At 42.9% G+C, this 27,203-nt stretch overlaps 1 protein-coding gene across 1 annotated transcript in view; it reads left to right on the top strand.

Annotated features, from left to right (window-relative positions):
- Positions 1-3,508: 3,508 nt before the first annotated feature.
- The window catches only part of CPS1 (carbamoyl-phosphate synthase 1, mitochondrial), a gene marked incomplete at its 5' end in the record, with an annotated part of 84,796 nt that continues 61,101 nt past the window's right edge, over positions 3,509-27,203 (top strand). The window contains 14 exons of the mRNA XM_009699474.1: positions 3,509-3,653; positions 4,748-4,837; positions 5,555-5,611; positions 8,066-8,158; positions 12,728-12,817; positions 13,909-14,037; positions 14,579-14,685; positions 15,087-15,228; positions 17,685-17,762; positions 19,290-19,388; positions 20,090-20,185; positions 25,226-25,415; positions 25,983-26,140; positions 26,924-27,052. Coding sequence (XP_009697776.1) covers positions 3,509-3,653; positions 4,748-4,837; positions 5,555-5,611; positions 8,066-8,158; positions 12,728-12,817; positions 13,909-14,037; positions 14,579-14,685; positions 15,087-15,228; positions 17,685-17,762; positions 19,290-19,388; positions 20,090-20,185; positions 25,226-25,415; positions 25,983-26,140; positions 26,924-27,052 — 1,603 coding nt within the window. The remainder of the gene's footprint in view (positions 3,654-4,747; positions 4,838-5,554; positions 5,612-8,065; positions 8,159-12,727; positions 12,818-13,908; positions 14,038-14,578; positions 14,686-15,086; positions 15,229-17,684; positions 17,763-19,289; positions 19,389-20,089; positions 20,186-25,225; positions 25,416-25,982; positions 26,141-26,923; positions 27,053-27,203) is intronic.

The following is a 27,203-nucleotide window of genomic DNA, read 5'->3' as shown; positions in this document are numbered from 1 at the left end:
AGGAGAAGGACATGTCCCTGGTGAGGTGAGACAGCTCAGAGGTTGTTGATGCTTGAGCTTTTTCTGCAGTCATTCATAGCTGTCTTTGCCCAGCTGCCTTGCATTCCCCAAATTCTGCTCGCCTTTGGAGAAACCAGTACTCACAGGATGAGTTTTTAAATTATCTCATTGGTGAGAATGTTAAATTGCTGCAGAGGGGAATCTGTTTGCAAAGTTTTGCATTAGGAGGCAATTATTTAAGTATTTTGACAGCGCTAATTACTGGCTGTGTTAATATACCTGCCAACAAGCAACTGTTTAATATAGATCAGAATGATGGAGGGCACCAGAGTTCTCTTCTCGGTGATAGATTATGGGCAATAAATCTTGTCACATCACAAAAGTCAAGGAGGACCTGATGGATTAATTTCCTCCCCACATGTTACTGTGGCAGCAGAAGCTGTGTTTGCTCATTTTCTAGTGATTTGAAGAGAATGCCCGTGAAAGATCTCTTTCCTGTGCTGGGGAGCATACAGGCATGGAGGGAACATTCAAAATGTGAAGTTGTATCTTCAGAGCACTCTCCAGGAACATGACCTTGGTTGATTCGGAGAAGAGGAAGATAAGAGTTTGCAGCATGGTTGCAGATCATAAAAGTGATAGATTTGCTACCAGCCCAGGGATTGCTGTCCAGTGAAAGAAACTGTAGCTCTGCCTAGTGCTCCTGAGCACAGAGATCAAGACCTTATGTAGTCAGAGGAACCAAGCTCCCTCTCTTCATTGACACAGTAAGAGGCGAAGTGCCTGTGGGAAGGAGGTCCCCAGGGCTGGGGCCTCTTACAGACTGTCTGGGCACATAGCAATTTGTCAGTATAGGGAGCAAGAGGCTAGTACGGGGGTGATTTTGCTATGGCTGCTGTTAAGCCTCAGACCGCAGCTTTCTGTGAAGTAGGTGTTTCTAGATGCTGAGTGAGGTCAGCATGGGTGCATTAATATGCTTCTCTGCACCTTGTCTCCTCATCTGGACTCCCACGCTCTGATTCATGTCATAGAACTTGAGGGCATAGCACTTTATGCACGTACAGCTTTCAGGCTTGAAGTTGCTAACGCTGCCTGAAATGTTGTCATAGTACTCCGGAATAGAGGGCAGAGAGCACTGGTTTGGGGGTGGAATGTTGAGTTTTCATTAGAGAAGCGTGAGGATGAACTTTTCAGAAACATTTGCTCCAAAAACCTCAACAATCCTAGTGTTGCAGCCATCTGTTTGGTGTAGGAACAAAAAGGAAGAGAGGAGATTTCCAATTAAGAAAGAAGAAGAATTACAACCCATAAAATGTTCCTATGTTTGAAACAGCTCCGTAAATGCATTTGCTTCCAATAAGTCTGTGTGTGTTTCCCGGGATATTCTAGTGAGAGAACTGCTGACGGGAATTTACTGAAACCAGGCAGGCCTTTGGGCAGGCACAGCAAGGATTAGACCTTGCAACATCTTTGGAGCTGGTGTTCCCATCTGCTCCTCTGTATTCCACAAGGCATCGTTCCTGCCTAAAGGGCATTCCGTCTCAGTGCAGAGCTGTGCCTCCTCTGTATTCCACAAGGCATCGTTCCTGCTTAAAGGGCATTCTGTCTCATACCCCAACCAAACCCAATGGCTCTCTGTCCTTATTTGCTGATAACAAATAACCCCAACCAAACCCAATGGCTCTCTGTCCTTGTTTGCTGATTACAAATAAAACGCAAAGGTTAATTACATTAGCTTTGTCATTAACAAAGAGTCTTTTGGAAGCATAACCAATTGACTTGGAAGGAGAGCGCAATGCCAAATGTGCAGATACCATGCACTTACTGCAGTTCTGTGATCACACTGCGCTTTGTGTGGTTGTTTACCTGCAGCAGGAAGTATAGATTTGAACAGCAGGAGAGACTTACCTGAAAATATTTCATGGCCATTGTTCAGTCGACATGTCATTTCTCAGAGCTGGCTGGTGTGCTGGGTTGTCTGTATCTGCCTGCAGCCATTCCGGCTTTTGTGAAGAGTTTCCCAATGTTTGACAATTAATCTTCTGGCAGTAAGTCCTATGTTCCATAAAAATGTCTCTTGTGACTTGCTGATATCTGGTAGATGGCTGGAGTTGCCAATTATGTATTGTTTCAGCAATAATGACAATAATAAATTATATTTTGTATAGGGCGGATTCATCCTGAAGTGTCTTTATGCATTTGGATAAATATTTGTGTAGATAACTTCATCTGTTGCTAAATTACAGCTGCTTTTGGGTTGAAAGACATCAATTGTTTAATGGATTGCTGCAACAGTATGCTACAGTATAGGGGAGAAAGCGAAGGACTGCGTGTTAATTTGAAGCTGAAGAATAAGAGCTTGGGCATGTAGACCATGTTTACCCTGTCCTTCTCTTTGGGCTTGAAAGCGAGACTGGATCTACTGGATCCAGAGCTGATACTTTGCAAAATTCTAGGTTTGATCCTCCACTGCAGAAGGATCTTCCACCACCTTCTAGATCTGTCCTTGCTGAGAAGGGTATTCAGGCATGTGCTTGAACAAAGTTGCTGTTCCTGAGGCTTCTGCCTCGGCTAAAGATATAAGGACATGCTTTGAGGCCTTGTGACCAGGGTGGACTGCTGAGTGCCAAAGCATTGCCTTCAACCTGCCTTGTTCAGAGATACACAAACCAACTTCCAAGCACTTAGGAGTCTTGTCAGGTGAAATGTGGGGTGTCATTCCTGTGGCTGGGAACCTGGAAATTGCCTAGAAGAGAGGCCAGGCATGTGCTGGGAGAAGCTGCAGAAGGTATACTGGGGCAGGGTTTGACAGAGCAGGTAGGAGAGAAGAACCCAGAGTAGTAGTGAGGAATCACCAGGATGATTCACAACTGCTTTCCTGTTTCCCAGACAAAAACATAGGCATAGATTTGTCTGCCTGCTCCCCACAGAGAGAGCAGTTACAGCCCTGATATGTCAAGACCTGCAAGCTCCAGACTGGAGAAGGGACCAAGTCTGGGCAAACAGCTCTGTTGTCTGACAGCTTTTCAGTTTGAGCTTTCTGTTGCCACTGAGGGACACGTTCTTACATCGCATGGAGGGAAGGACGCAGCAATGACAAAGCACTGCCCACGTGGCGTGCCCAGGGAATGACCAAGCCCAAACTGTTATCTGCGGGTCAAGTGATACGCCATGCACTTACTGCAGTTCTGTGATCGCTCTGCACTTTGTGTAGTTGTTTACCTTGTGTTAAATCACAAGGAATCTGAGTTTGTTCATTTAAGCTCTTAAATGAAAAATGGGAAGCCGAAGCCTTTGCTTGTTCTCAGTGTCAAATGATTAATTGCAGAAGGTAAAGTCGGGGCAGATTCACAGATGTGTTTGCTTTTATACTGAGCATGCTTTCACATGAATACCATTTCTGTCTTTTTGTCATATGGGAGTTCAACATGTCTTTTTTTCAATGGTTCTTTTGTTTTCCTTTCAACTCCAGACTAATGTACTTTTCTTCTATTGATTCTTCATCTAGATACACCGAAGCCTTGACAGATCCCAGCTACAAAGGACAGATTCTTACACTGGCTAATCCCATAGTTGGGAATGGTGGAGTGCCTGACACGGCTGCTTTGGATGAAATGGGCCTCAGGAGGTTTCTGGAGTCTGATGGGATCAAGGTAACAGTGGGAGACAGAGCTGATCAAAGGGTGGTGCTAGCGGCCTGACTGTGTGTGAGTGTGTATGCGCATGCACAAGAGTTTACTGGCACTTTCCTAGAAGTTAGAAGGAATAGATGATACTCAGTCTTTCTTTTTCTTCTTCTGGATATTGTCCTTTGGAGGAATGGTGGCAAAAGATAATCCATCTTGCTTTCTCTACCAGGCCATGTGCTGTCTGAAGTGGTGTATTTCCCATCAGTGATAGACATGCTACAGTTTTTGTGAACTGCTGTCCTGGATGGCTTTTTTCCACATTCCCTTCTGCCTCATATTTATCTGTGTTTGCCCAGGACTGGTTGCCACAGAGAGGTCAAATGCCAGTGAGAATGAGAAGTTTCTGTGTGCTGAGACTTTTCTCTGTATGCCTGCACTACCACAAACAGGGGAGGTGACAGTTGCATGGAGAAGGCCGTACGTACTAGTGCAGAAACCAGTATTTAGACTGTGGTGATGGGATATTGGCTAGAAGCAAGGCTGTGTCCATGCAGTGGTGGCAGTACTGAAAAATGAAACAAAACCATGTAATTGCAGAACCAGTGAGATGCTTTATCTGTCATGAGGTGAAGTGACTCCTTTATAAGCTATCTAACTCCACTTGAAAACAGAGCTGACTTTTGAAATGAAACATCACTTAAAAGTGAAAAGCTTTCTTAAACAAAAAATGAATCAAAAATAAAACTTTTTGTCTCATTTTAAATTTCCATTTTCTTTCTAACAGGAAGTGTTTTCTCAGTTCAGTGCGATTTGCAGCTTTGGTTACCTGGAAGCCACATTATTCTATGAATTTCCTGAGTAAAAGGGCCCAGGTACAATCATGACAGAGCTTGAAGTCTTTACCCCTTTGCCAGGTACCTGTTCTGTTCTGTGCACCTCCCCTGTGAAGACTCAGATTTGCTATCTTTTTATTATGTAAGAGCAGTCGTACCATGTGCACCTAGCCTCATGTCCTGTCCGAGATACGGTTTGCAGTGGATGAGCAGTGAAAACTTAGAAGGTCCAGGGCAAGTAGAGAGTGATCCTTCAATGCAAAATGACGTTTCTTCTCTCTGCAGGTTTCAGGTTTGCTGGTGCTGGATTACAGCAATGAGTACAGCCACTGGCAGGCTACTAGGAGCCTGGGAAAGTGGTTGCAGGAAGAACAGGTGAGCAATCAAGGGGTAACTACATTATGAGAACAGACCTGTATGTATGGGAACAGGGAAAAGAACTGCTGGCTTTGAGCTGGTAACTGATCTTCTCCTCAGATGTCTTCACCAGTCTGTACTGGGCTCCTTCTGTGTTCCTTTGTTCTCTGATTCTTCATCCATTTTTCTTTTTCAGAGTGCAATGGTATTTCCAAGATCTGTCCAGAAGGAATGTTCATTAAATGGGAATGTTTGGTTCTCCATAAAAACGATACGCATTAGATCATATTCTATTTGCTTGTCAAAGGTTTCTGTAGTGGTGCTCCTAGTGGTTGCCACCGTGGTAACCTGAAGAGATATAGCTGCCAGAGCCCCACTGACTTGAAGCTGTGGGGAGAGTCAAGGATGTGTCAGTAGACTGCCACTGGCTTGTGACGGCTGAGAGGGTTAGGTGCTCATAAGTAAGGCAAAATGGGGCTCAGATATTTGCCACATGAACTTTTTACTTTGTGCTTTTTAGTGCAGAAATTAGATTTGAAGAACTAAGGTATTTACGAGTGGGAACAAGGAGGAGAAGTGAAGAACTGGAAGTGAGGCAGCCTTGGTAATAGTGCTGCTAAGAGACAGAGCTCCTTAAACACGGACATATTCTTCTCAGCAAAGTGATCTGGCTGCTGTCTTCCTCTGTCTTAGCTACTTGTTCTGTAACTTATCCTTCTCTTGTGTTTTCTTCAGGTACCTGCACTGTATGGGATTGATACCAGAATGCTGTCCAAATTAATTTGTGACAAGGTACGATCTGCTTCCCTTGACCCAGTTGCATTAACCTTGCTACTGTTGGGCCCTTTTTCTAACAGTGCAGCAAACCTGGGGTAGCAATGCTATGGCTGCACTGCCTTGACCTCAGATGCTGCTCAGATCCCTGTGCTTTTCCAAAGGCTCTGTGTCTTCTGTACAGCTGAGGCAATGCTCTGATCTAGGAAGCCCCCTCTCCTTGGCTGTGCTCTGGGTTTCCTGCTCTACATAAGTGAACCAGCACAAGCTGATGTAAATGAGAGGCCTCAGGTAGCCGTGTCAGACTAGTGTGTCAGACACAACGGGTAGTGGTGTCAACTACACATTGCCTCAGATAGTAAGTCAGAGAGCACAACAACTCTGAGATATTGTGCATATTAGTTCACAGACAGCACCACCTTTGGTCAGTGGAAATTATCCTGCTCCTCAGAGGCAAAGGAATGCCTACAATAACCTAAGCTGGATTCCTAGCTCAGGCTGGTTTTCTTTGGCTGAAGCCTATTATTATTTTTAATAGTCATTACTTTTCTCTGGTTTCCAAGAGCTGACAGTTGAAGGACATGAGCAGGATTATGTTACTGAATGGAGGTTAATGTTAAGGTACACTGGCTGAAACAGTGATCAAAGCCAGTCTGAATGTAAATGTGCCTTGGAGACCCTTCTTTTTGTAACAGATTATTTGAAGCTACTCTTTTCTTTAAGTGATCGGTTTGCAGTCTGCAGTCTGAGCCCACACCCCCTTTCATTCCACTGAGCCAAATATGAATGACCCAGCTTGAATAGAGGAGTATTTGTAGAAATGAATTCTTATGGGAAGACAGGGCATTGTCCTGCTCTTACAGACAGCAGACAAGTGCAGTTTAATACAATAGAAAATGGCAATACTTTTTCTACTTTCTTGAGACATACTGTTTAATGGATTGATGTTCCTTTCATCCAGAGTAGATACACTTTCAATGTTTATCCTGTAACTTAGCAGTGTATGGTAATAATGCCCATTATACTGGGATTCTGAGTGGTATTGGTTTGTGGCTTTTAAAATAGTGCATAATGTAGCCTTAAATCCCACTCTTCTCAGGTTGAAAAAAAGAGCTTAGTATTTCACTTTGTTTATAAATTGGGGGTGAGAACAGGGCTGTGTTGTGATAAATGCAGAAATATGCAGTGACTTGTTAAATTGGACTCTAAAGGTAAATGCAGGGCACCATTTGGCTGAATAATCTGGGAGCAAGGTAAGACACAGGGTTCCTGTTTGAGAGCAAGAGCTTTAGGACCTTGTTGTCAGCGTTTATGGCACTGACTGCATGGTGTGGCACTCAGCAGTTTCTGTGGTTCCCAAGAACCTGACTTGTTTAAGATGATGCTGACCTTTCCAGCTCCTTTCCATGCAAAGCAGCCTGGAGTAGCTTTTAGTGTGAGGCACTACTCGAGATAGGATGTCAGCCACTGTTAAGACACTGTTAAAACTCTGTCTTTAAAACTTAGCCTTGGTAGTGTGCATGGCAATGCAAGATGCTAGCTCTTTCTTGCCCTAGGGAAATGGCAAAGATACTTCAGGTATGGCCAACCATGCAAGTGTCTCATGGAAGTATCGGTAAACCCGACGAGCAATCCCGGTGTGCATGCTAGTGCAATATCCACAGGGCAAGCTGAGTTTAACATGTTTTGTCATGAGTGTTATGCGTTAAAAGTTACAACAAAACATTGACTTCCTCTGTTTTACTTTCCCCTTCCGTCCTTGAAGTTCTGTATTGCACACCCTATCCCCATGCTGAGAAGAGGTTAACTCTCTAGGTTAATTCCACTTACTCCAGGAGTGGGGCAAAGCCAAAACAGGGTTTTTTCCACTGAGAACTTGAATGAACAGGAGGTGGAGAAGGATATCCTGCTGGCAGAGCAAGAGTATCCTAGCTTCTGCGAAGTGGTAACAGCAATAAAGAGTAGAACTTGCTGGAGGTGATTTTTTTTGTTTTGTTTTTTTCAACAGCTTATTCAGAAAAGAGCTGTGCTGACCTGCCTCCTGCGTAGCTTTGCCTTACACTAGCTCTGATGCCCTGTAGCTAGCCACAGAGGGTGGCTGAAGACCTCACAGTGGGTTTCCAAAACCAAAAAGCTTCAAACTGCTTTGTGATTTACTCTACACAACAGTTATCTGGAGATGTGAATTCTGATCCTCTTGGAATCCCTTTTACTGTCACTAGAGAGCTTGCCAAACTGCCCGTTAACAAATTTTACTGTTGACAAAGCCTCTTCCCTGAATGAAGGATTTTAAACAGATTTTTGATACCGAGGAAGGCTTGTAAACTTCTGAAGATGCTAGAAATGGTTATGAGCTGCCAAGAAACCATCCCTAAACAGCTGTTCCAGTTGCTGTGCCTGTCAGCACCTTGTCCCAGTGTTCACAGCTTCTCCTTTGCTCATGCTTTGTTGTTTACTGGTGTATTTCCACAGGGCACGGTACTTGGGAAGATTGAATTTGAAGGTCAACCTGTGGAGTTTGCAGACCCAAATCAAAAAAACTTAATTTCGGAAGTTTCAACAAAGGTGAGAAATTCTTCTGTAGTCCCAGGGCTGTATGCTCCAGGTAGTAACTGCTCCCCATTTGCTCTAGGAATCATCCAGTCTTTCTAAACAAACAATTTGGGGACCTTTTCTAAATCATACACCTTTCCAGACCTTTGAAGGACTGTCAACTCAATATCATCCTCGTAGAATCCCCATGGCTCCTTAGGTGCAGTGTTGAAGGTCTAAAATGAGCTGTGTTGAGCTGGATGTAGTCTGAACAGTACTCTGGTCAGAGGATTTGTTAGCTGGGCATGCAAACTTGACCACAAGCTGAGAAGAACATTATAAATCATGAGGATGTAGCAAATCAGGCCCATACTAAAAAAAAGTAACTATTCTTGTTCCAATGCAAGGGCTAATGTCTTGAATTGTGGACCCTTTGGGGTCCACAACTGAAAGTTGCAGGATAAAGCGTGCCTTGGGTGCTTAATCTCATTGACGGAAGTGAGAACTGAGTGTGAGTCTCTTTTACAAATTCCATCCTAACTATGGTGTTTGCAGCTCCTTCGAGATCAGTGAGGCTCTGGAAGACCTCTGCAAATAGTTACTTCTGTGCTGTTCTGCACACAAGCTGGTGTGTTAGTGGCACAAGTGAGGATCAGTCCAGAACAGACTGGTTGGTAAGCAAGTGGGAATCTGAAGTGCAGTCTCCGTCCAGGCCTGTCTGTACAGTAGTAACTGGTTACCTGGGATGCCATTGGAATACATAGGCCGCCTTGCAAATCTCTCCTTTGGGGATCTCACCAGCTCATGCCGATGCCTCCACTGTATTTTGAATCAAGGCCTTGTTGCTACACAGAAGGATGGCAGTTGCTTATTGAGGTTGTGATCTATGATTGCAAGATGCAGGTGGAGCCATTTTGAGCAGTGACTCAGAAACAGGTAAGGTGGCTGATGCTAAACCCTGCAATTACTAAGACAATTACTGTAAAGATGCTGAAAATAGCTTCTAAAACGGGGATGTAATAAGATTAATGGAGCTTTGGTGATCTCATTAAGTTTATAACTTCATTTTATGGGCTTAAAAAGCAACATCACAAATAAAGCTGAAAATGAAGTAAGCTGTTCAATGTTGGTAATTACTGGACATGATAATCTATTTGTTGCCAACTGTTTTAACGTAAATCAGGATACAGTAAGATCAGGAATCTGCTTATCAATTGTACATTAGGAGTGATAGGCTTTTTTATTATTTCTTTTTTTTTTTTCCCCTGCTGCCTTTAGGTGCTAGTGATATAGACTCTATTTGCTAATGTTGCCTGTACAGGGCAGGGAATGTAGAAAACTGCCAGGATGTTGCAGGAACTTTTGGCGAAGGTTTATTTTGGTGCATGTGATGGTCAGGGTCCCAAAACAGATGAGAGGTATTTAACCACTGGCAGCTGAAAGGTCACTTCTATCCACACATACAGCCCCATGTACTCCTGTTCTCCGCACTGTCGCCAACAGGAGTTTCTACTCTGCCTGACTGCTGGCTTGCAGCCTTTCCACGTCATCCTTTCAGACTGGGACAATTTTTTTTTGTAGGCTCTGCAGTGAACAGATGAGGGAGATCCTCTGGCTTTAGAAGGAAGAAATTTTAACAGTTCCCTGATCCAGTTCCCAGCCTGGTTTTTGTCTAGACATACTCTCAGCCAGATGCAGCAATCAGTGCACCGCAGGACAGAGGAATAGTAAGTGTGAGAAGTCGGGGGGGGGAGGGTTGTGAAGATAGCAACACCTAAAATCAGTCTTGCTGCTCAAGGATAGATTGTAACAAATCGTAGCCTAATTAATTGGACAGGGAAGAGTGAGGTAATTACCTCAAAGCAATTTTGTCCCACAACTCCCTTTGGCCATTAGAAGAGACAAGAAGACCCTTTGAGGGAGATCTTTGCTTCATAAAGTTTTGCAGATTTTTAAGTATGGATGTTGCGAGGAACTGAGGGATCTCCAAAAGTCCTTTTAAAAAGGAGGATGAATTTTTCTTAAGGGACTCTGGCACATGACACCAAGTTAGTTTCTGTGAGAACTGAGCATCTTCATCTTCTTGAGATTTTTCGAAACCCACCTCCCAGAAGCCTGAAGGATAGCAGGTAGAAGACCGATATAATTCCTCTGCAGTGATACAGTTCCACCACGGATTGTGGAAGCAGAATCCACTTATTGGTGACTGTGAAGATATTGTCGTATTTGATGTCAGACACAGCTTCATATCAGAAGCCTTGAGTGATCTAACAAGACCAGTTTCAATATCATTTCCATTCTACTCATTCTCAAAAAGGGATTGTGGGGTACTTTGCCATCTCATTACGTAGTGTGAACTACAAGATATGTTCCAATACAAAAATCTTCTTTCAACATTACACAGCAGGAGTTGTAACAGCAGTGGTAACACTACTGGCTCTGCGCTGAGTCATGTCCTCAAAGGTGGATTGGGGACCATTGAAGGTTCACGTGTTGCAGCTTGAAGCCTTGTAGTGAAGGGAGGTGGCTGCTTGCACCCCATCTCTTCCACTCTTGCTCCTGACATGGCAGGAAGTCGCTCCTGATGATGATCAGACCTGTCCTCACAAAGGACCTGCTCTTGCATCCTAAAAATCTCTTCATCTCAATCTTTGAGAAGATAAAAGTTCAAACAAGAGCTGAGTTAGGATAACAGAGAGAGGAGTTGTAATATTCTGCTAATAAACTTCATCTTGAGTTCCCTGTAGAGGGGTTATCTTTCCTTCTGGCTAGTCATAATCCTCCTGTGAAAAGATTCAGTTCGTTACCCTGCACCAGGCATATTGGGCATGAATTTTAGCATCTTTTCATAAAGGGGTCCAGCTGTGAAATATGAATGCCAGGGAAGCTGATTAAAAGGGAGTTACGTAGGTTTTGTTTGTGGTGTTTTTTTTTTTTTTTAAAAAAAACCCACTTTTTTTTTTTTCAATGGTGTGTTACACAAGAGAAAAGCCACTTTGGATAAAGTACACTTATCAATATCAGCTTTCAGAAGATGAGCATAACTGAAGGTAAGCACAGAGTTTGTTTTTAGAAGGAAGAAGGCTGCCTTCTGTGCTTATTGATGAATAACATCCCAGCCTGGTGCTAACTGCAGTTATGTAACAAGCAAAATAATTCAGCAAGCTTCAGAAAGGAGTTGTCCATAAATAACCTTACATCAGTGTGTGGTGGTTTAACCTCAGCTGGCAACTAAGTACCATGTAGCCATTCGCTCACTCCTCCCCCTGCCCTCTCGGTGGGTTAGGGAAGAGAATCAGAAGAAAAGGTAAAACCTATGGATTGAGATAAGAAAAGTTTAATAATTGAAATAAAATAAAACAAAACATAATAATAATGATAATGAAAAGGGAGATAACAGAGAGAGAGGAATAAAACCCAAGAAAGACAAGTGATTCACAACACAATAGCTCACCACCTGCTGACTGATGCTCAGCCCATCCCTGAGCAGCAATCGGCCCCTCCCGGCCAACTCCCCCAGTTTCTATACTGGCCATGCCGCCCTATGGTATGGAATATCCCTTGGGCTGGTTGGGGTCAGCTGTCCGGGCCGTGCTCCCTCCCAGCTCCTTGTGCCCCTCCTTGCTGGCAGAGCACGGGAAACTGAAAAGTCCTTGACTGAGGGTAAGCCCTGCTCAGCTACAACTAAAACATCCCTGTGGTATCAACATTATTCTCACCCTAAATCCAAACCACAGCACGGTACCAGCTACTAGGAAGAAAATTAACTCTATCCTAGCCAAAACCATGACACAATGGTACAGCTGTCTGTTAATATGTCTGCATGTTGCAGTATCAAGGCCTGTATAAGATATGGTGGTTTGACTTCACTCTCTTCCATGCTGGTTGTGACCAATAGATAACCAGGTGTACAAAACAAAATGGTCCAGATTTGGGACTGGTGACAATTTACTTTGTGGAATAGGTTAAGGAGCAGCACCTGGAAGAGGAGGTGTGTTGTCTGATACGTAGAACTGTCAAGTCCGTGTGAACATAGGTCATGGTCAGTGACGTGCTTGGCCTGGTCAGTGCTGCTGTGAGGCGCTGGAGGTCACTCATGGGGTATCTCCAGCTGTGCTATGCTTTGGTCTCACTGTGACTGGAGGGTCAGGGTGGTGTTCAATGTGATGGATCTGTAGCTGGTGTGAAGTAGCCTCGCTCCACTGGTGTCAGCAGGATGACTTAACTTCAGCTGAAAATCTCTTACTGTGTACCTGGTGTTTCTTTTGGGCTGCAATAATCTGTGGGAACTAGCTTGTTGCTTCGCTGCTGATGAGGTGAAACAGCAAAAAAGCTTGTCATTAGCTATGGAAACAAGTGATTTCTTAGGAATTGCTGTTACTGCTGTAATCAACAGTATATAAAAGAGCATTATAACCTATACTTTCACAGAAAAATTAAGGAAACGCTAATGTCTGCAGTACTTTCGGAGATTTCCATGTAAATTGATTGTTAAGTACCAGTTGCTGCATGTTGGTGAAAAGTTATTCTGCTACCCATCTTCCCTCTGTTTTGGGGGCAGGGAGTGATCTGTCATTTACAGCATGGTCTGTCTCTTCATAGGAGCTCAAGGTTTATGGCAGAGGGAATCCAATTAAAGTTGTAGCTGTCGACTGTGGGTTGAAGCACAACATTATTCGTCTGCTAGTAAAGGTAGGTCAGTGCTTTATGTCCTTCATCTTTTGTTTTGCTTTGGTAAGAGCCTTGCCTGTAGTCACTAGCCTTCCTTTCACCCGGACGCATCCATTCCAGTAGGAGTTGCTGTCCTAAATGAGGTACAATTTTTGGGATGATTTTTATGGACTGGGAGGTGTTTTCTGAACTGGGTACACTGTATTGAGGGTATAAGGAAAAGGACCTGTGCAGCATCTTCTCAGATGTGAGAAGAATTCCTAGAAGGTAAGCTTTAAAAAGACAAGACACAGCTTCTCTAAGGAACAACTAAGGAAGATCAACCCAACATTGTAAAAAGTAAATAAATGGGAGAAAAAATTTTGCAAGGAGGGTGGTAAATGACTGAAACAGGCTCAGAGAAGTTGTGAAATGTCCAAATGTCCATCCTTGAAGATAATAACTGAAGATAGCAACTGACCAATGCCCTCAGCGACCTGCCCTAAAGTTGAAATTACCCCTGCTTTGAGCAGTGTTGGACCAGATGGCCTCCTGAGGTCCCTTCATCCTGAGTTATTCTTTAATTGTATAATTCTGTGAAGATCTTTTCCTGTTTTTATCACAGTGATGTAGCAGTCCTCACTTCGTAGCCACACAGGAGGAATAAAGGCAGTGTCCTCTCATTGTGTAGATGTACAGGTTTTCCCTGTTTCCATTTTTTAGTTTATGCGGACGTTTGTCCCATTTTTGATGTGCAGGACTATTGCTGGCATGTCATAGAGCGAGGTTTTGAAGCTCTAATTTAGCATTTAGGATGAACGCACCTTGTAAAAGTGAACATATTTTACATGTGTGCATACACACTTATTTTGCATTTCATTAGTAAGTTTTGATCTCATTAGTGAATTTCAGACAAACTTGACAAACACTGAGGTGGCTCAAAGATACTAAGTCTACCAGTTTTGTGAGAATAATCTGGTCAGGTAGTGGAGAGAAACTTCATTATTTTCCCTGTCAAACGGATGACTGAAATCCAAACTCAGCCTCTGAGACGTGACAGCATGGGATCAACCTCCTGACACAAATTAATTTGTTCCTCTCCTCATTTCTTGTCCCCTTGTTTTTTTTTCTAGCGAGGTGCAGAAGTACATTTGGTTCCATGGGACCATGATTTCACCAGGATGGAGTATGATGGGCTCATAATTTCTGGAGGTCCAGGGGATCCCATGAAGGCCCAGGAGGTGATTCAGAATGTCAGAAAGGTACAGTGTAATAGCCACAGGATGATTATTCTTGTTTATTTGCCTTTTTTAAAAGTGCCTGAAATCTAAACAGTTGGTTGTACTAACACATTATGGAACAAATGTCGTTCAATCATTTCAGCTGCCTGGGATATTCCTCATCTTGGTCCACTGGGAGTTATCTCCAGACCAGTAGTTACAATAAAGCTATACGGACTGGTGAACAATACAGAATAAACATGATTACCGTACCAGTGCCTTAAAATACCCTGTGCTCTTTCAGGACCTCTGTGACCTTATCAAAGAACAGCCCTGATTTCACAGGGCTCCCATTTGAAATAGTGGCACACTAAATGGCTGTAATGCAGAGTGTCGTTGCTTATTCCCCCCTGAGGCTTCCCTCTGAAGCAGAGGAGAGGAGGAAGCTTTCCTTTGTAGGCTGTTGCCACCCTTGCATTCAGCTTTTTCCCAAATCTGTGTGGCTGCTGTGAGGGCACTAGCGTGATTTATGCTGGAAATGCTGAACAGAGACACTCCACTCTTGAAAACCTTTTCATTTTAGGTCCTGGAGAGCAATCGCCCAGAGCCCTTGTTTGGAATTAGCATGGGGAATCTAATCATTGGAATAGCAGCCGGAGCTACTTCCTACAAGATGCAGATGGCGAACAGGTGCGGCAGCTCTTCTGCTTCCCAGAGACCAGATAGACCAGCTCAGCATGGCAAAAGGCCACAGAGCAGCAGTGCTTTGCTTCTGAACTGCCTTAATGGAAACTAGCACGTCAGTAGCATTACTTCTTCATTCCAGCCGTTCTCCTTGCCATTAATTTAAACTGCTATGTCATGCATATTTTTTTGAGGGTGTTTCAAAAGTATTTGATGTAATTGATCCCCATCAAACTGAAAGATAGTGAAGTTTCTCCTAGGATTTATCATTTTGAGATTGGCTGTCAGTATTGAACAGCTACTATTGAACCGCTGTGTATAGCCCCACAGTTATTAGCTCTTCCTAATTGTGACATTGGACACATCTGGCACTTCCGTTCCCCGTTCTTTGATCCTCTCTCTTTCAGAGGACAGAACCAGCCCGTCCTGAATGCAGTGAATGGACAGGCTGTCATCACTGCTCAGAACCACGGTTATGCCATCGACAGCTCTACCCTCCCACCTGGCTGGAAACCTCTCTTTGTGAATGCCAATGATCAAACGAACGAGGTGAGCTCAAGCTTTCCAGACACCTGCACATAGCAGCCTCCAGTGAGCAAAGACTCTCTCTTGCTTTAGTTCACCTCCTGGAAGCTTGCTGTCAGATTGCAATTAGTTATCAGGACTAAACTTGATGATCTGAGCATCTACTTTACTTGGAGGCCTGCCTTACAGGCCAAAAGAGGGAGAGCCATTACCACTGTTCATACTAGCCCAAAGTGTAGGATTGCAACAGTGACCTTATGGTATCCCTTGAACAGCTGCCTTATTAACTTCTGTACCATTAGTGGTGCTCACACAGTTACCATTGTCTTAAGGCTTGTGCCACAGGTGTGCTAGTCTGTGTCACTGTTGTGTTGGTTCTGTGTTGCCCAGCGCAGACAAGGAATATTACTGCAGTCTAATTTGGTCTGTTATTGTAAACAGAATTCCAAGGACTAAACTCATGAGGGATAGAAGCAGTTGCCTTTAGAGAACAATTTACAGGATCTAAGGTAGAGGTCCAATGTCAAGTGACATCCATGCAGGAAAAATAAATTAAAAAATACCTGGCCTCTGGAGGTTCAGAGCTGAACAGGGAAAAGCATAGGAAGGAGAACAATATCCCATAGCTTAGTATTGACAGTCAGACAGACATTGAGACAGATCTCAGGCTTTATAATTGCCCATTTTAAATCTTGTTCATTAGGCCCAGTGTTGTGCAAGTCAGTTAATTCTTGTTATTTATCAGAAAATCATTGAAAAGAAGGTATTTTCAAAAGCAATTTCCCCCATGGGAATATGCCTCTCCATTGTTTTGGATAAATGCCCTACATCAAGTCTGGCAGATTGAACAGTGCTGTTCTAGCATATCCTGGCTGTACTTTTCAGGATCGAGGAGCAGTAATTTCCAGCTGATGGTTTTAGAATAAGTTTTGTTTGTTGGTTGCTGTATTATTTATCCTTGCAGGCATATCTAAACAGAGACAAATGTTACCAAACAAGATATTAATACAAAAAATTTACAGCTGTTTGGCTCAATTTTTAAAATGAGTTTGTTTCAGCTGTGTTGACAAACTGAACCCTTTCATCCCAGGCCTTTCATATTTGTTTTAGCTGAAGACGGGAGACAAGCGTGATGGTGCTTGTGCATAAAGCAGGTGATAAGGTTGGACATGAGTGTTCTGAATCTGGAAGCACAACATTCTTTTATGTGAGCTAAAGGACCATTTCTGGGAGCCCCAAAGCAGCGTCAGTCTCCTCAACCTTCGTAAATGGAGAGGGCCAAGGAGCAATGTTATTTTAGCATGGGATGCACAAACAGGAACAGCGTTGCATGGGCTCTCATGTGCAGTCTGTTGCATTCCTCTGTTTGAAGAAGAAAAAACATTTCTTGTGGCTAACCTGACCCATCACAGCTGGACAGAGCCAACACAGATTTCCAAATACTGACAAGCCATGGAGTGGATATTTTTTAAAGATATTTGTATGTAACTAGAAGTAACATGAGCATTCAGGGAAAATGTGACAGACTGATGGCATTCTTTACTCTGAGGGCAGAAACTCATACCATAATGGATCAGCTGTGGTCAGTAGCTCATCTCTCATCCCTATCCTATCCCAGCATCCCACCCTGTAGCTCTGGATGGCAGTGTTGCTCTCTACGAGCTGTTGGGACTGCTTTGTCCATTCCTGAGGGAAGCAGGTTGTATCAGAACTATTTTTTCCTGGATTTCCTCTTGAGAGACTTTTCTACCTCCACCTGGAATTGGAGGCCATGAGCAATGACAGCTACATGGTAGTCTCCCAGTGGACCACGCTACTTGGTGTCATCAGGCCATGCAAATGAGAAGTCTCTTTTTCCTGGCTCCAACTGGAACTACAAGCACTGTCTCCAAACTCGGTTTAGAACCTTCATAGCTATTGTTTGTCCAGAGCGGTGGTCCCACTTCATCAGAGCCCTGAAAACAACCCAGGGCAGAGATCATGTGCAAGGCCCTGTGTCAGTATTTAAAATGAGTTATGGAAATCAAGAGTGTGACCAAAATCCATTTCTGCTGTGACAGAGCCAACCAGGTCAGGATGGTGAAACCATTTGTTCCATAATAGCCTTGTCCAAGGTGATCTTTTCTTGCCATGTATGTTTTTCATCTCTGCCTGGTCCCGGATTACCTCTGGAGGGAAACTAGCGTATCTGCTCTGTTAAGTGCTTACAACTTAGTAGTGTTTGCCATTGTAGAGAAAGTGATGTCTTCACTATGCTTCTTGTCCACGCACAGCTCTGGGTTGTACAGGCACTGGAGTGTTAGCAGAAGAGCAAGGGGCTCAATGACTCCTTGGATAAGATATTGTTTGAAAACTGGGGATGAAATAGATGTCAATTTGGCAGCCCCTAGAAGCATGCCAGTCATTTGATCTTCAGTGCTTACAGCGATGAGGTGTGGTTGCAAGGAGGTGTCTAAGACAATCTTTTTTTATTCCTGTAGGGAATTATGCATGAGACCAGACCAATTTTCACAGCACAGTTCTACCCAGATGCAAATCCTGGGCCAAGGGACACAGAGGTATTGTATGAAGGCTGATCTGGGCTTGCTTTCAGATGGCCTAGGGAGTGCAGATATGTATCAGCTACAGTGACAAGGCTTTATGTTGGTGATGGTCCTAAATCTTGGTTTTGCAAATGTTGGGATCCTAACAGAGGGCCCAGTCATGCATAGGCTTATGTCTGCTTAGCTTGATCCACAGCTAATTACCATCAGCAGCAAGGCATCTATTGACTTGGGTGTGCTTTGCATCAATGCTTCCATTCACATGATGTGTATGCTTTGAGTCCTGGTGGGATTATCTGTTTGTTGGAAGTTACTGAAGTGCTTAAGCCTTTGCAGGATCAGGCTCAAATCTCTTGTACCTAGGGTGATTGCAAAAGGAAAAGGATTTTATCTTAACAGAAAAAATACTAGCCAGATGCTTTGTAATAAAATCATTAACTTTCTAATACATTTTAGTTCCACTTTCAAATTTTATAATTACTGTAGAGTTATGTAAATGGATTCACACTTCCTCACTCTGCTTCTAAGTGAAATGAAATTTTAATCCCCCATCTGTGACTTCACACAAATTCTGTAACAACTGGTTGCGTAGTCACAGAGTATGACTAAGCAGCAACAGGGGATGTGGAAGGCAGAGGAGGCATGTCTGAACATAAATAAACTATTTAGCATTTCTTGAGAGACGAAGATGGAAGAATACATAGAAGTGCTTATTTTAATCTTAATTTGATGATGTTGATTAAACCTGCAAGTAAATCTCTTGATATCAAGAAGTTTCATGCCAATCTGATTGACTAGTGAATCTCAGAACTCAACACAACCCTCAGCTGTGTCTTGTCCAAGTCTGTGCACTCCCACTGCTGGGACGGATCTGATAACATAGTGCCTATCCCGATAGGTTTGCAGAACCCATCCGTACTCCTTCTGTAGGTAATTCCCAGCAGCCACCTTCAGGGGCCATGCGGACAGAAGCTCTACAAGCGTGGGGTCAGGTGGGAAGCCTGTGCCACTGCATGTAGCTGCCCGCATGCCAACGGTGGTCATGCTGTCACCCCTGCCTGGCCTGACCTGGCTGGAGAACGCTTTTCACAGCTGCTCTGGGATCTCCTCTGGAAGGACAATACTGATTTAGCACAACTGATGTTTAGATAAACCTGTTCAGATCCCAGCTCTGTAGCAGGCTCAGTTCCAGATGATTCCCTTGAGCTAGTTAAGTGTATGCTCTTCTGTATTTTAGCTTTTAATGCACGTTCATTCATTACACTGCCAGCCATACACAAGCAGAGCATACGGACGTGATTGATATGTGTTTTCTTCCTGATATGACCTCACTTTCTTGAATGCAGCTTTGTCAGATATGTCAAAGTTGTTAAACAAATTTCAAATAATGATTCTCTCTTCTCTAATGGTGTAAATCAACCTTCTGAAGGCAGCAGAGCAGAGTTGATAGCTTGAGCTCACAAATGACGTTTTTTTCCTTCTTTGCTTGGTATTTATTTAGTTCCACTTTGGCAATTAAATACGTATGTTTCTTTTTCCTAGTTCCTGTTTGATTCATTTATTTCGCTGGTTAAGAGAGGAAAAGGCGCTACCATTTCCTCGGTCCTGCCCAAGGCTGGAGCGACAGCTTCCAGAGTGGAGGTCAGTGTATAGATATTCATTATTCATGCCTGTCAGTGAGGCCAGGAGCTTGTTAATTACTACTGAACCCACGGTACGAAATGTCACAAAAAGCTGACCATGGAAGTCGAAGGAGGCTTCCCTTACAAAAGGCCTGTCAGCTGCCTGTCTTACAGTCATCAGGCATCTCTTGTGCTATTAACTCCCTTTTCTTTGGGAAAGTTTTATCTGATGTTTCATGTATTTTTCTTTGTAGTTCTCCCAAGAAAGGTACTCTCATAGCAGTATACGAGGAGTCCTGGGGTAACCTGGCCATGAGATTTTGTGCCAGCAGCATAATGTTGATGCTCTGTTGCTTAGCAAATAAGTCTGAAATTTCTAGTGTGGGCTGAATTTCATACAGTTTTGCTATCTTAGAAGGCAGCTGGACTTTTGGGCAGCCAAAGTGAGGCATGGTTGTCTATACGCAAGTGATACAATTAACATGTTTATTCTATGCCCTATGCATAAAGTCATGTGTTTCTCTAACAAGAGATATATGGGAGATGTCCATTAGAAATATTCTTAGAAGTAAAACTGCATTGATTTTGGAGGTGACTTTTCTTCTCTTTTTAGAATTTATGTTTTGTAATTTCAGACTGTTCAGTGCTGCACAGTCTCTGTTCGTTTCAACATCCACTACAATAGGACTGATTTTTTTTCATGCTGTTTGACACTTCTAGGTCTCCAAAGTTCTCGTTCTAGGATCCGGGGGTTTGTCAATCGGTCAGGCAGGGGAATTTGATTACTCTGGATCCCAGGCTGTGAAAGCCATGAAGGTGAGAGGATATTCTGAAAATACTAACCTCATGTAATTTACTTTCCCCTCTCACAGCTAACTGGTCATCCAACTGTGGTATCACTGAGGCAGGGAAGCTAGTGAGAATAAACGACTGTAGGGAATTTAGTCATTTTTTGTTTGTGAACTTGTTGGTTGAGTGATGTGAATTAACCACTCAGAATTATCTTCGAGAGAGAGATGTTCTTGAGGTTTCTATTGTAGTCTTCAAGCAGTTTGTTATCTGTGAATGCGTGGTCACTCCAGGCTTGTCAAATTGAATGGAAATGAAGAGAAGGAATATGGTCAGCTCTACCTGAGCTGAAATCACTGAAAGTTTTGTGGTGTGCCAACATACTGCAAGGTAGACAAAAAATAACAACAGCTGAACGCTTGGCTGCTGTCAAGACTGTTATGCAAAAGATTTTGAACGCCTTATCAAGGCAAGTTTTCTAAATGATATTTATTTTAAGTCGGATGAACTTTTTAAAGGTCCTGTATGCCAAGTTTTGTTTTCAGAATAGATTCATAATCTTGAAAGGAATGAATGAAAAGTCATTCCTTTGGATGAATTTTGTCCAGTAAACTTATTACCTGGTTTCTCATCTTCTTTGAGGTCTAATTTGCTCTGACTGTTTCATGCTACAAAAAGTGCAAAGCACCTAGAAAGGATGCTAGAGGAAAAGCTCATGCAAGGAGAAGGTGTAGAAGGATAGCAGTATTCCTGTAATGGGGTTATTACTGGTAATGTAACAGTTGCCTGGGCCCCCTAGTTCATATCTAACTTCATGTGAAGAAGGAGGAGAGCTTGCAGAGGTCTGTCTGACAGATGCAGAGCAGATGTAACAGCTGCCTTCAAATGAGGTGATGATTGTGAGTGGCTCTAAGGCTGTTCTGATGTCAGGACCATTCTATTCCTGTGCTGACCCTGAAGTCAAGGAAGAGAAAAATCAATTACCATAGCCTTAAATATAAACAGGGGCTACTCTGGGTTGGTCCTGGTGTTACAACACATCTTGTATTGTATATGCTTTGTGTATGTCCTGTATTGCTGTTGCTGGCTACTAGTTCAAACTGGCTGCATCGTCAACAAAACAAGAACAAGTTAGGAGTGGAGGATCCCAGAGTCGGTGAGTGCAGATAATGACCTGAGTTGGAAAGGAAGCATCTCTCTCCCTTTTTTGCTCCTTCGTCCTTCAAACTCAGCTCCGGTTTGTGGAAGAAAGTGGGGGTTTTAATGATAAATCTCCCTCGCTTGACCTCCCACAGTGCCCTTTCCCTTCCTGTGGCCACCAGCCAGCTGCTCTGATCTGCAGGCTAATCAGCCATTCCAGCGGCACTGCTAGCACTTCCTGACCTTGCCAATGGCAGAGTGATTTACAGTTGTGTGCGAGAGAGAAGGTGGTTGGTCAGTGGCTGCCAGGGGAAAACTGCAGAGCGTGGGTAGGAAAGAACAGGGACAATTAACAGGAGACAAGAGAGATTTCTTTCCCATTAGACTTCTTCATTTTTTTGTTATAAATAATCAGTATTGATTCTCACTGCTGGATATTCGGATTCATTCTGCTATGTACTGTTGTTCTTCTTAGTCTGTTGGATGCCAATTCATTATGAAAAGGTGCTGTTGTTAATATTGAGACCCATACAGTTAAATGGGTGCCTTTTTTAAGGAGTGAAGTCCTGTGGAGCTGGGACTTCTCCAGTCAGTGAATTTGTATTTGCAAGAATGTCCATCAAAGGCAGGAACATCCTCTGAAGAACAACGCCTGGAAGTGTCTGTGAACAACAGAGACTGGCTTGTGGTCACCTGAGAAACCTTCTGGATTACTTGCTGTGGGGATTCTCCCAACTGGTCTGAATACAGGTGTATATTACACAAAAAGAGAAATGGAGCCCTCCTGGAGTATTATTAATTCATTGTTTTAATTAAGTTGTAACAAAGGTCTCCAATCAGGATGGGTGGCTATTGCGCAGAGTCCTATATGCTTATAAAAAATTAAAAAGGCAGAAGTTGAAGGAAAGGGTTGCAAGGGCAAACAGCAGGTGGATTAAAATCCAACGTCCCGATCAGTTGGGCCAGAGGATGTGATATCAGTAAAACGTGTCTCTCTCAGCACAGTGAGCATTAATTCTCTCAATTAATTATCTTCCTCATCACTGCTAGCTGGTCCTTAAGACACCTTGCCCCAGATAAGTAGGGAACGGGCTGAGATGTACAGATGCTCTAGCTTCTTGGAAAGTGATATACCTCTCCCTCCCCCATTCATTACAACAGAATTATAGCTATGAAATTCTGAATACATTTACTAAAGGAGAATGTTTTGGTCAGACATCTACCCTTTTCCCTCAGCACCGCCACGAAAACTACCCAGTTTGGGGTAATTTGTCTAAATCTGAAACATTTTCCATAAGGATTTTATCTCTTCTTTCCATTCCCTATGCCATACATTTCCAAGGGAAGTGTGCTTCAGTGGAAAAAAAAAAAATCCAACTTTTCATGGCGGGGGGGGAAAGGTCAGCAGAAATTTACAGCTAATCTTTAAGGCAGTATTTTAAGTTATCAAAGGAAGGAGAAGAAATGTTATCCAACACCAGAACTGAGCATTCAGAGCTCAGACTGAGAATACCACTGCTCCAGGTGAGCTATAAATTTGCTCCCCCAAACCAACGGGTCAAGCAATCACAAATTTTAAACACAGCAAAACCCTATAGCATTTTCATGCTTCTTGTAAACTGGGATAAAACAGCAATTTCTATACCAGTCCCAGCAACATTTCCATAGCATTTGCTCGAGGAATGGATGACTTAATCTACCAACCTTCTTCCTGTTTCTTTGTACTCTTTTTTAATGTTATTGCAGTTCCTGTTTTTAGTGAGAATCGTTGTTGTTTCTCCACAACTTCCATATAGCAAATCTTTCTCTTAAAATGTATTTTGCATCTATAATTAGCATTGTTTGCAATGGTTTGTTTATTTGTAGAAGTTTATCGCCTTGCAAGAAGCTGATGGAGATTAGAATGAGTTCCTGTAAAAATGAAGCCCCAGTCCACCTTTTCAACAAAGCAGTAATACATTGTTCTTTATGTCCTTGTGGCTGATGTGGGTTTTTTAAGCTTGGCCACATTCTGATCTCATCATTGTTAGCAAAATTTGATTGGCTTCCTCGTTACGCACTAATATTTCAAGAGTGAGGAGAGTTGATCTGTCCAGCTCTGACTCAGAATTTTCTATTAATGAGCAAACTATAGTGAATTCCTGTCTGTAGCCAAAAGAGTGGCAAAACTCCCATTGGTATAGTAGGAAACAGATAAACTTTTTTTATCACCTTAATTTCTCATCTGTGGCAGAGAAAAAACAGTGTGAAGTTTTGACTTACCTTTGTCTTGCATATAGAGGCAGATTTTGTCTTTTAGTATGTGCAATATCAAATAAAAATGTTATGGGACTTTTAAAGTGATAACACCAGGAAAATTAAAGTATCTTTATGGAAAGTCAAAGCAAAAAATGCATTCTTGTACTGTTACTAGTCGGTACAAAAATCTGAGAACTACCTGAATACCCATGTTAAAGAAATCTCTTTACCCTAGGTCTCCTGCAGCAGAGTCTCAGACTTCTGATCTTAGAAAAAATAATTAATTTATTTGGATGGTACAGCAGAATGACAGCTCGAGCTGGGTGCCTCTGGAGAGGGACCCCGAAACAAAGAAACCCTGGGTTTTTAAACCCTTACAATCTATGCATCCCCTCTCCATGCGCCCTTCACACGCCTTTCAGTCCAATGGCCAGTCTTTTCATGTGCTGTCCATGCGCCTCTTGGGCCAATGGTAATTCGTGGTCTGGGGGCTCAGCTGTTTCTCTTTGGTTCTCCACCTCTGAACCTGACGGGCCATTTGTTGTCCTTATCTCAATGGTTTGCGGCTTCTGCTGACAAAGTTTCCTCCTTATAGTCTTCCAGACCCCCCCCCCTCCGTGTAGCCGAGCAGCCAGGTCAGGATTAGTTTATGATATGTGACCTGGAATTCCTTCTGCTGCTAACTAATGTTAACTGAAGTTATTCAGACAAAATAATACATTTAAAAGAATTGAGTAGAATTAAAAAGTTAGGTTGATTAAACTTATTCTATAACACCCACGATCAAGGACCTACTGCTTGGCAGGAAAAGATTGGTTTTGTTTAAATTTTTTTTTTGCTTTTTCACTTTTAGTCTGACTTCCAACAGAAGACAGACATGATTATCACAGAACCACAGAACAGTTGGGGTTGGAAGGGACCTCTGGAAATCATCCAGTCCAACCTCCCCTGCCAAAGCAGGGTCACCTACACCAAGTTGCACAGGAACGTGCCCAGGGGGGTTTTGAATATCTCCAGAGAAGGAGACTCCACAACATCTCTGGGCAGCCTGTGCCAGTGCCCTGCCACCCTCAAAGTATCAAAGGTCTTCCTCATATTCAGATGGAAGTTCCTGAGCTCCAGTTTGTGCCCATTACCCCTTAACCTGTTGCTGGGCTGGTTGACACTGAAAAGAGTCTGGCCTCATCTTCTTGACACCCACCCTTAAGGCATTTATAAGCATTGATGAGATCCCCTCTCAGTCTTCTCTTTTCCAGGCTGAACAGACCCAGCTCCCTCAGCCTTTCCTCATCAGGGAGATGCTCCAGTCCCCTCATCATCTTCGTTGCCCTTGGCTGGACTCTCCCCAGTAGTTCCTTGTTTCTCTTGAACTGGGGAGCCCAGAACTGGACACAGTTATGTTTGTTCCTGTTCTCCTAAATGTGCTAAACAATTTCAACCAAATTTCTGAATCAGGTGGGAATCTCATTCCCTCAAGATTCACAGACTGGCAGAGGCACCAAAGTAAACAACTAGTGTTAGCTCAGCCTGGTGCAAGATACCAGAAAACATTTATGGGAGAGTACATAAGGAACCAGGCTTTTTAAATTTTGCTGTTGGCAAATTGCTTGTTGAACCCCATCTCTCCTTTGCTGCTGTTAACTCTTTTTCCACATATGCCTAGTTTTAATGCAGATTTTCATTTTTCAGGAAGAAAATGTGAAAATTGTCCTCATGAATCCCAATATTGCTTCAGTGCAGACCAACGAGACTGGCTTAAAGCAGGCTGATGCTGTCTACTTCCTCCCCATCACTCCACAGTTTGTCACAGAGGTCATCAAGGCAGAGCGTCCCGATGGATTAATTCTGGGCATGGGTGGCCAGACTGCTCTCAACTGTGGTGAGTACAATATGGTCGCCTTGCCGCTCCTTGCAGGCAAACTCATGTTTTTTACCACGGGTTCAGCAGACTGTTTGTGCAGACATGTGCCTGATGCATTGCCCAGGTTACTAAGGGATACAAGCAGAGATAGTGACCGTGGGGGAGAGGGTACTTGCTAAGCTGTGAACATAACATCTAATTGCTGGGTTTGACACTTAAAAGTAACTCATATATGCTGCTTTTCAACTTAAGTCTTAGTTATCGCAGTTGGATTGGGGATATTCAGACCACCTTGAAGCAACAATCAAAAGGAAAAGTTAGCTTCATTTAACTTCTTGCAACAGTATCCAACTGCAGTGCTTTGTTTTGTGTTGCAGATCATGACCAACCAGTAACTTTATTCAAAGTTTCATAGATTTGAGGTCAGAAACTTTCATGTTATGGTTCTGAGTTCTAATACTGACAAAGAATAATCAAATTAGCTGTTGATGAGACTGGACAAGTTGTCAGCTAGTCAGATATCTTTTGAATACTTTCTTCTTCATCTACCACTGCTTCTCAAAACTGACTTTGTTTACTCTGCAGGAGTGGAACTCTTCAAGCAAGGAGTCCTGCAGGAGTATGGTGTGAAGGTCCTAGGTACATCAGTTGAATCCATCATGGCTACAGAGGATAGAAAGCTTTTTTCCGATAAACTGACTGAGCTAAATGAAAAGATTGCTCCTAGCTTTGCAGTGGAATCGGTAAATCAGATAATTTTGAAGATGTGATTATTATTACTGTTGCCCATTTGAGTAATTAAAAAAATTTTTTTATTCCTAGTTCTGTTGAATGAAAGCTGAATACAGCTGTGGATACTGTAGTTTGTATGCTTTTATCGGTGCTCCACAGTGATTTGTGCTGGTTCACCATGATTTAAAATGAGTGAAAATGCGATTAAGCGCTTGGAAAGCCTAAGCTAATTTACCCATTGATGAGAAAAGTAAATTAGGTTGGGGTGTCTTCTGTGCTGCAGCACAAAAATATCTAACATGTCAGTGGCTACTTTTTAAAAAAAAAAAATCTTGCACAAGCCATTTAGACTTAGGATTTCAGGACCTCAAAATCATCAGTACTGAAAGCCTTCTTGAGGACAGGAGTGTGAAAACAAAAGATTGGTTCAGTGGGACGACCTGTTTGAGTTTGGAGGAAACCAAACAGATCTTAAACCAGGATGTCTGTTGGAGGGGTTATGCCATGCTAAAGTCTGTGAAGACAGACCAGGTAAGGACATAGTCCGTGGAAAGTCAGCAAGGAAGTCCCCACATAACTGAGGGCAGAAGTCACCTCCTGGAGCCCGTGTTCCATTTTTCTGCTGTTTGGCAGAACAAAACAATGTAACAAAACCAATTTTTATTCACTTCATTTTGTCTTCAGACAGCTTAGTGTCTTACTGATGGGATTTGCAGTTAACTGTGTAACCAGAATTGAAGACTTTGTTCATCTTAATTGTTATATCTCTGAAATGTGTTCCCTTCTCCTTTAAGATTGAAGATGCTCTGAAGGCAGCTGAAAAGATTAGCTACCCAGTCATGATACGTTCTGCTTATGCCCTTGGTGGTCTGGGGTCAGGCATATGTCCTGATAAGGAAAGTTTGCTGGACCTTGGAACGAAGGTACGTCTGCAATTGCAAGCTCTGTGAACAGAGCTGAACATCTGATTTTCTTAGATATTCTTCTAATAGTCACAGACACTGGAATGGTGCATACCCGACCTTTCATCTTATCTGTAAAATGTTATCTTGATTCCTTCTAATGTCCTCTTTT

The sequence above is a fragment of the Cariama cristata genome, unplaced genomic scaffold (genome assembly GCF_000690535.1).
Source record: "Cariama cristata isolate BGI_N322 unplaced genomic scaffold, ASM69053v1 scaffold4144, whole genome shotgun sequence".
NCBI classification, from domain to species: Eukaryota; Metazoa; Chordata; class Aves; order Cariamiformes; family Cariamidae; genus Cariama; species Cariama cristata.
Note: the sequence above shows the minus strand (reverse complement) of the source record. Positions and strands in the feature narration are given on the sequence as shown.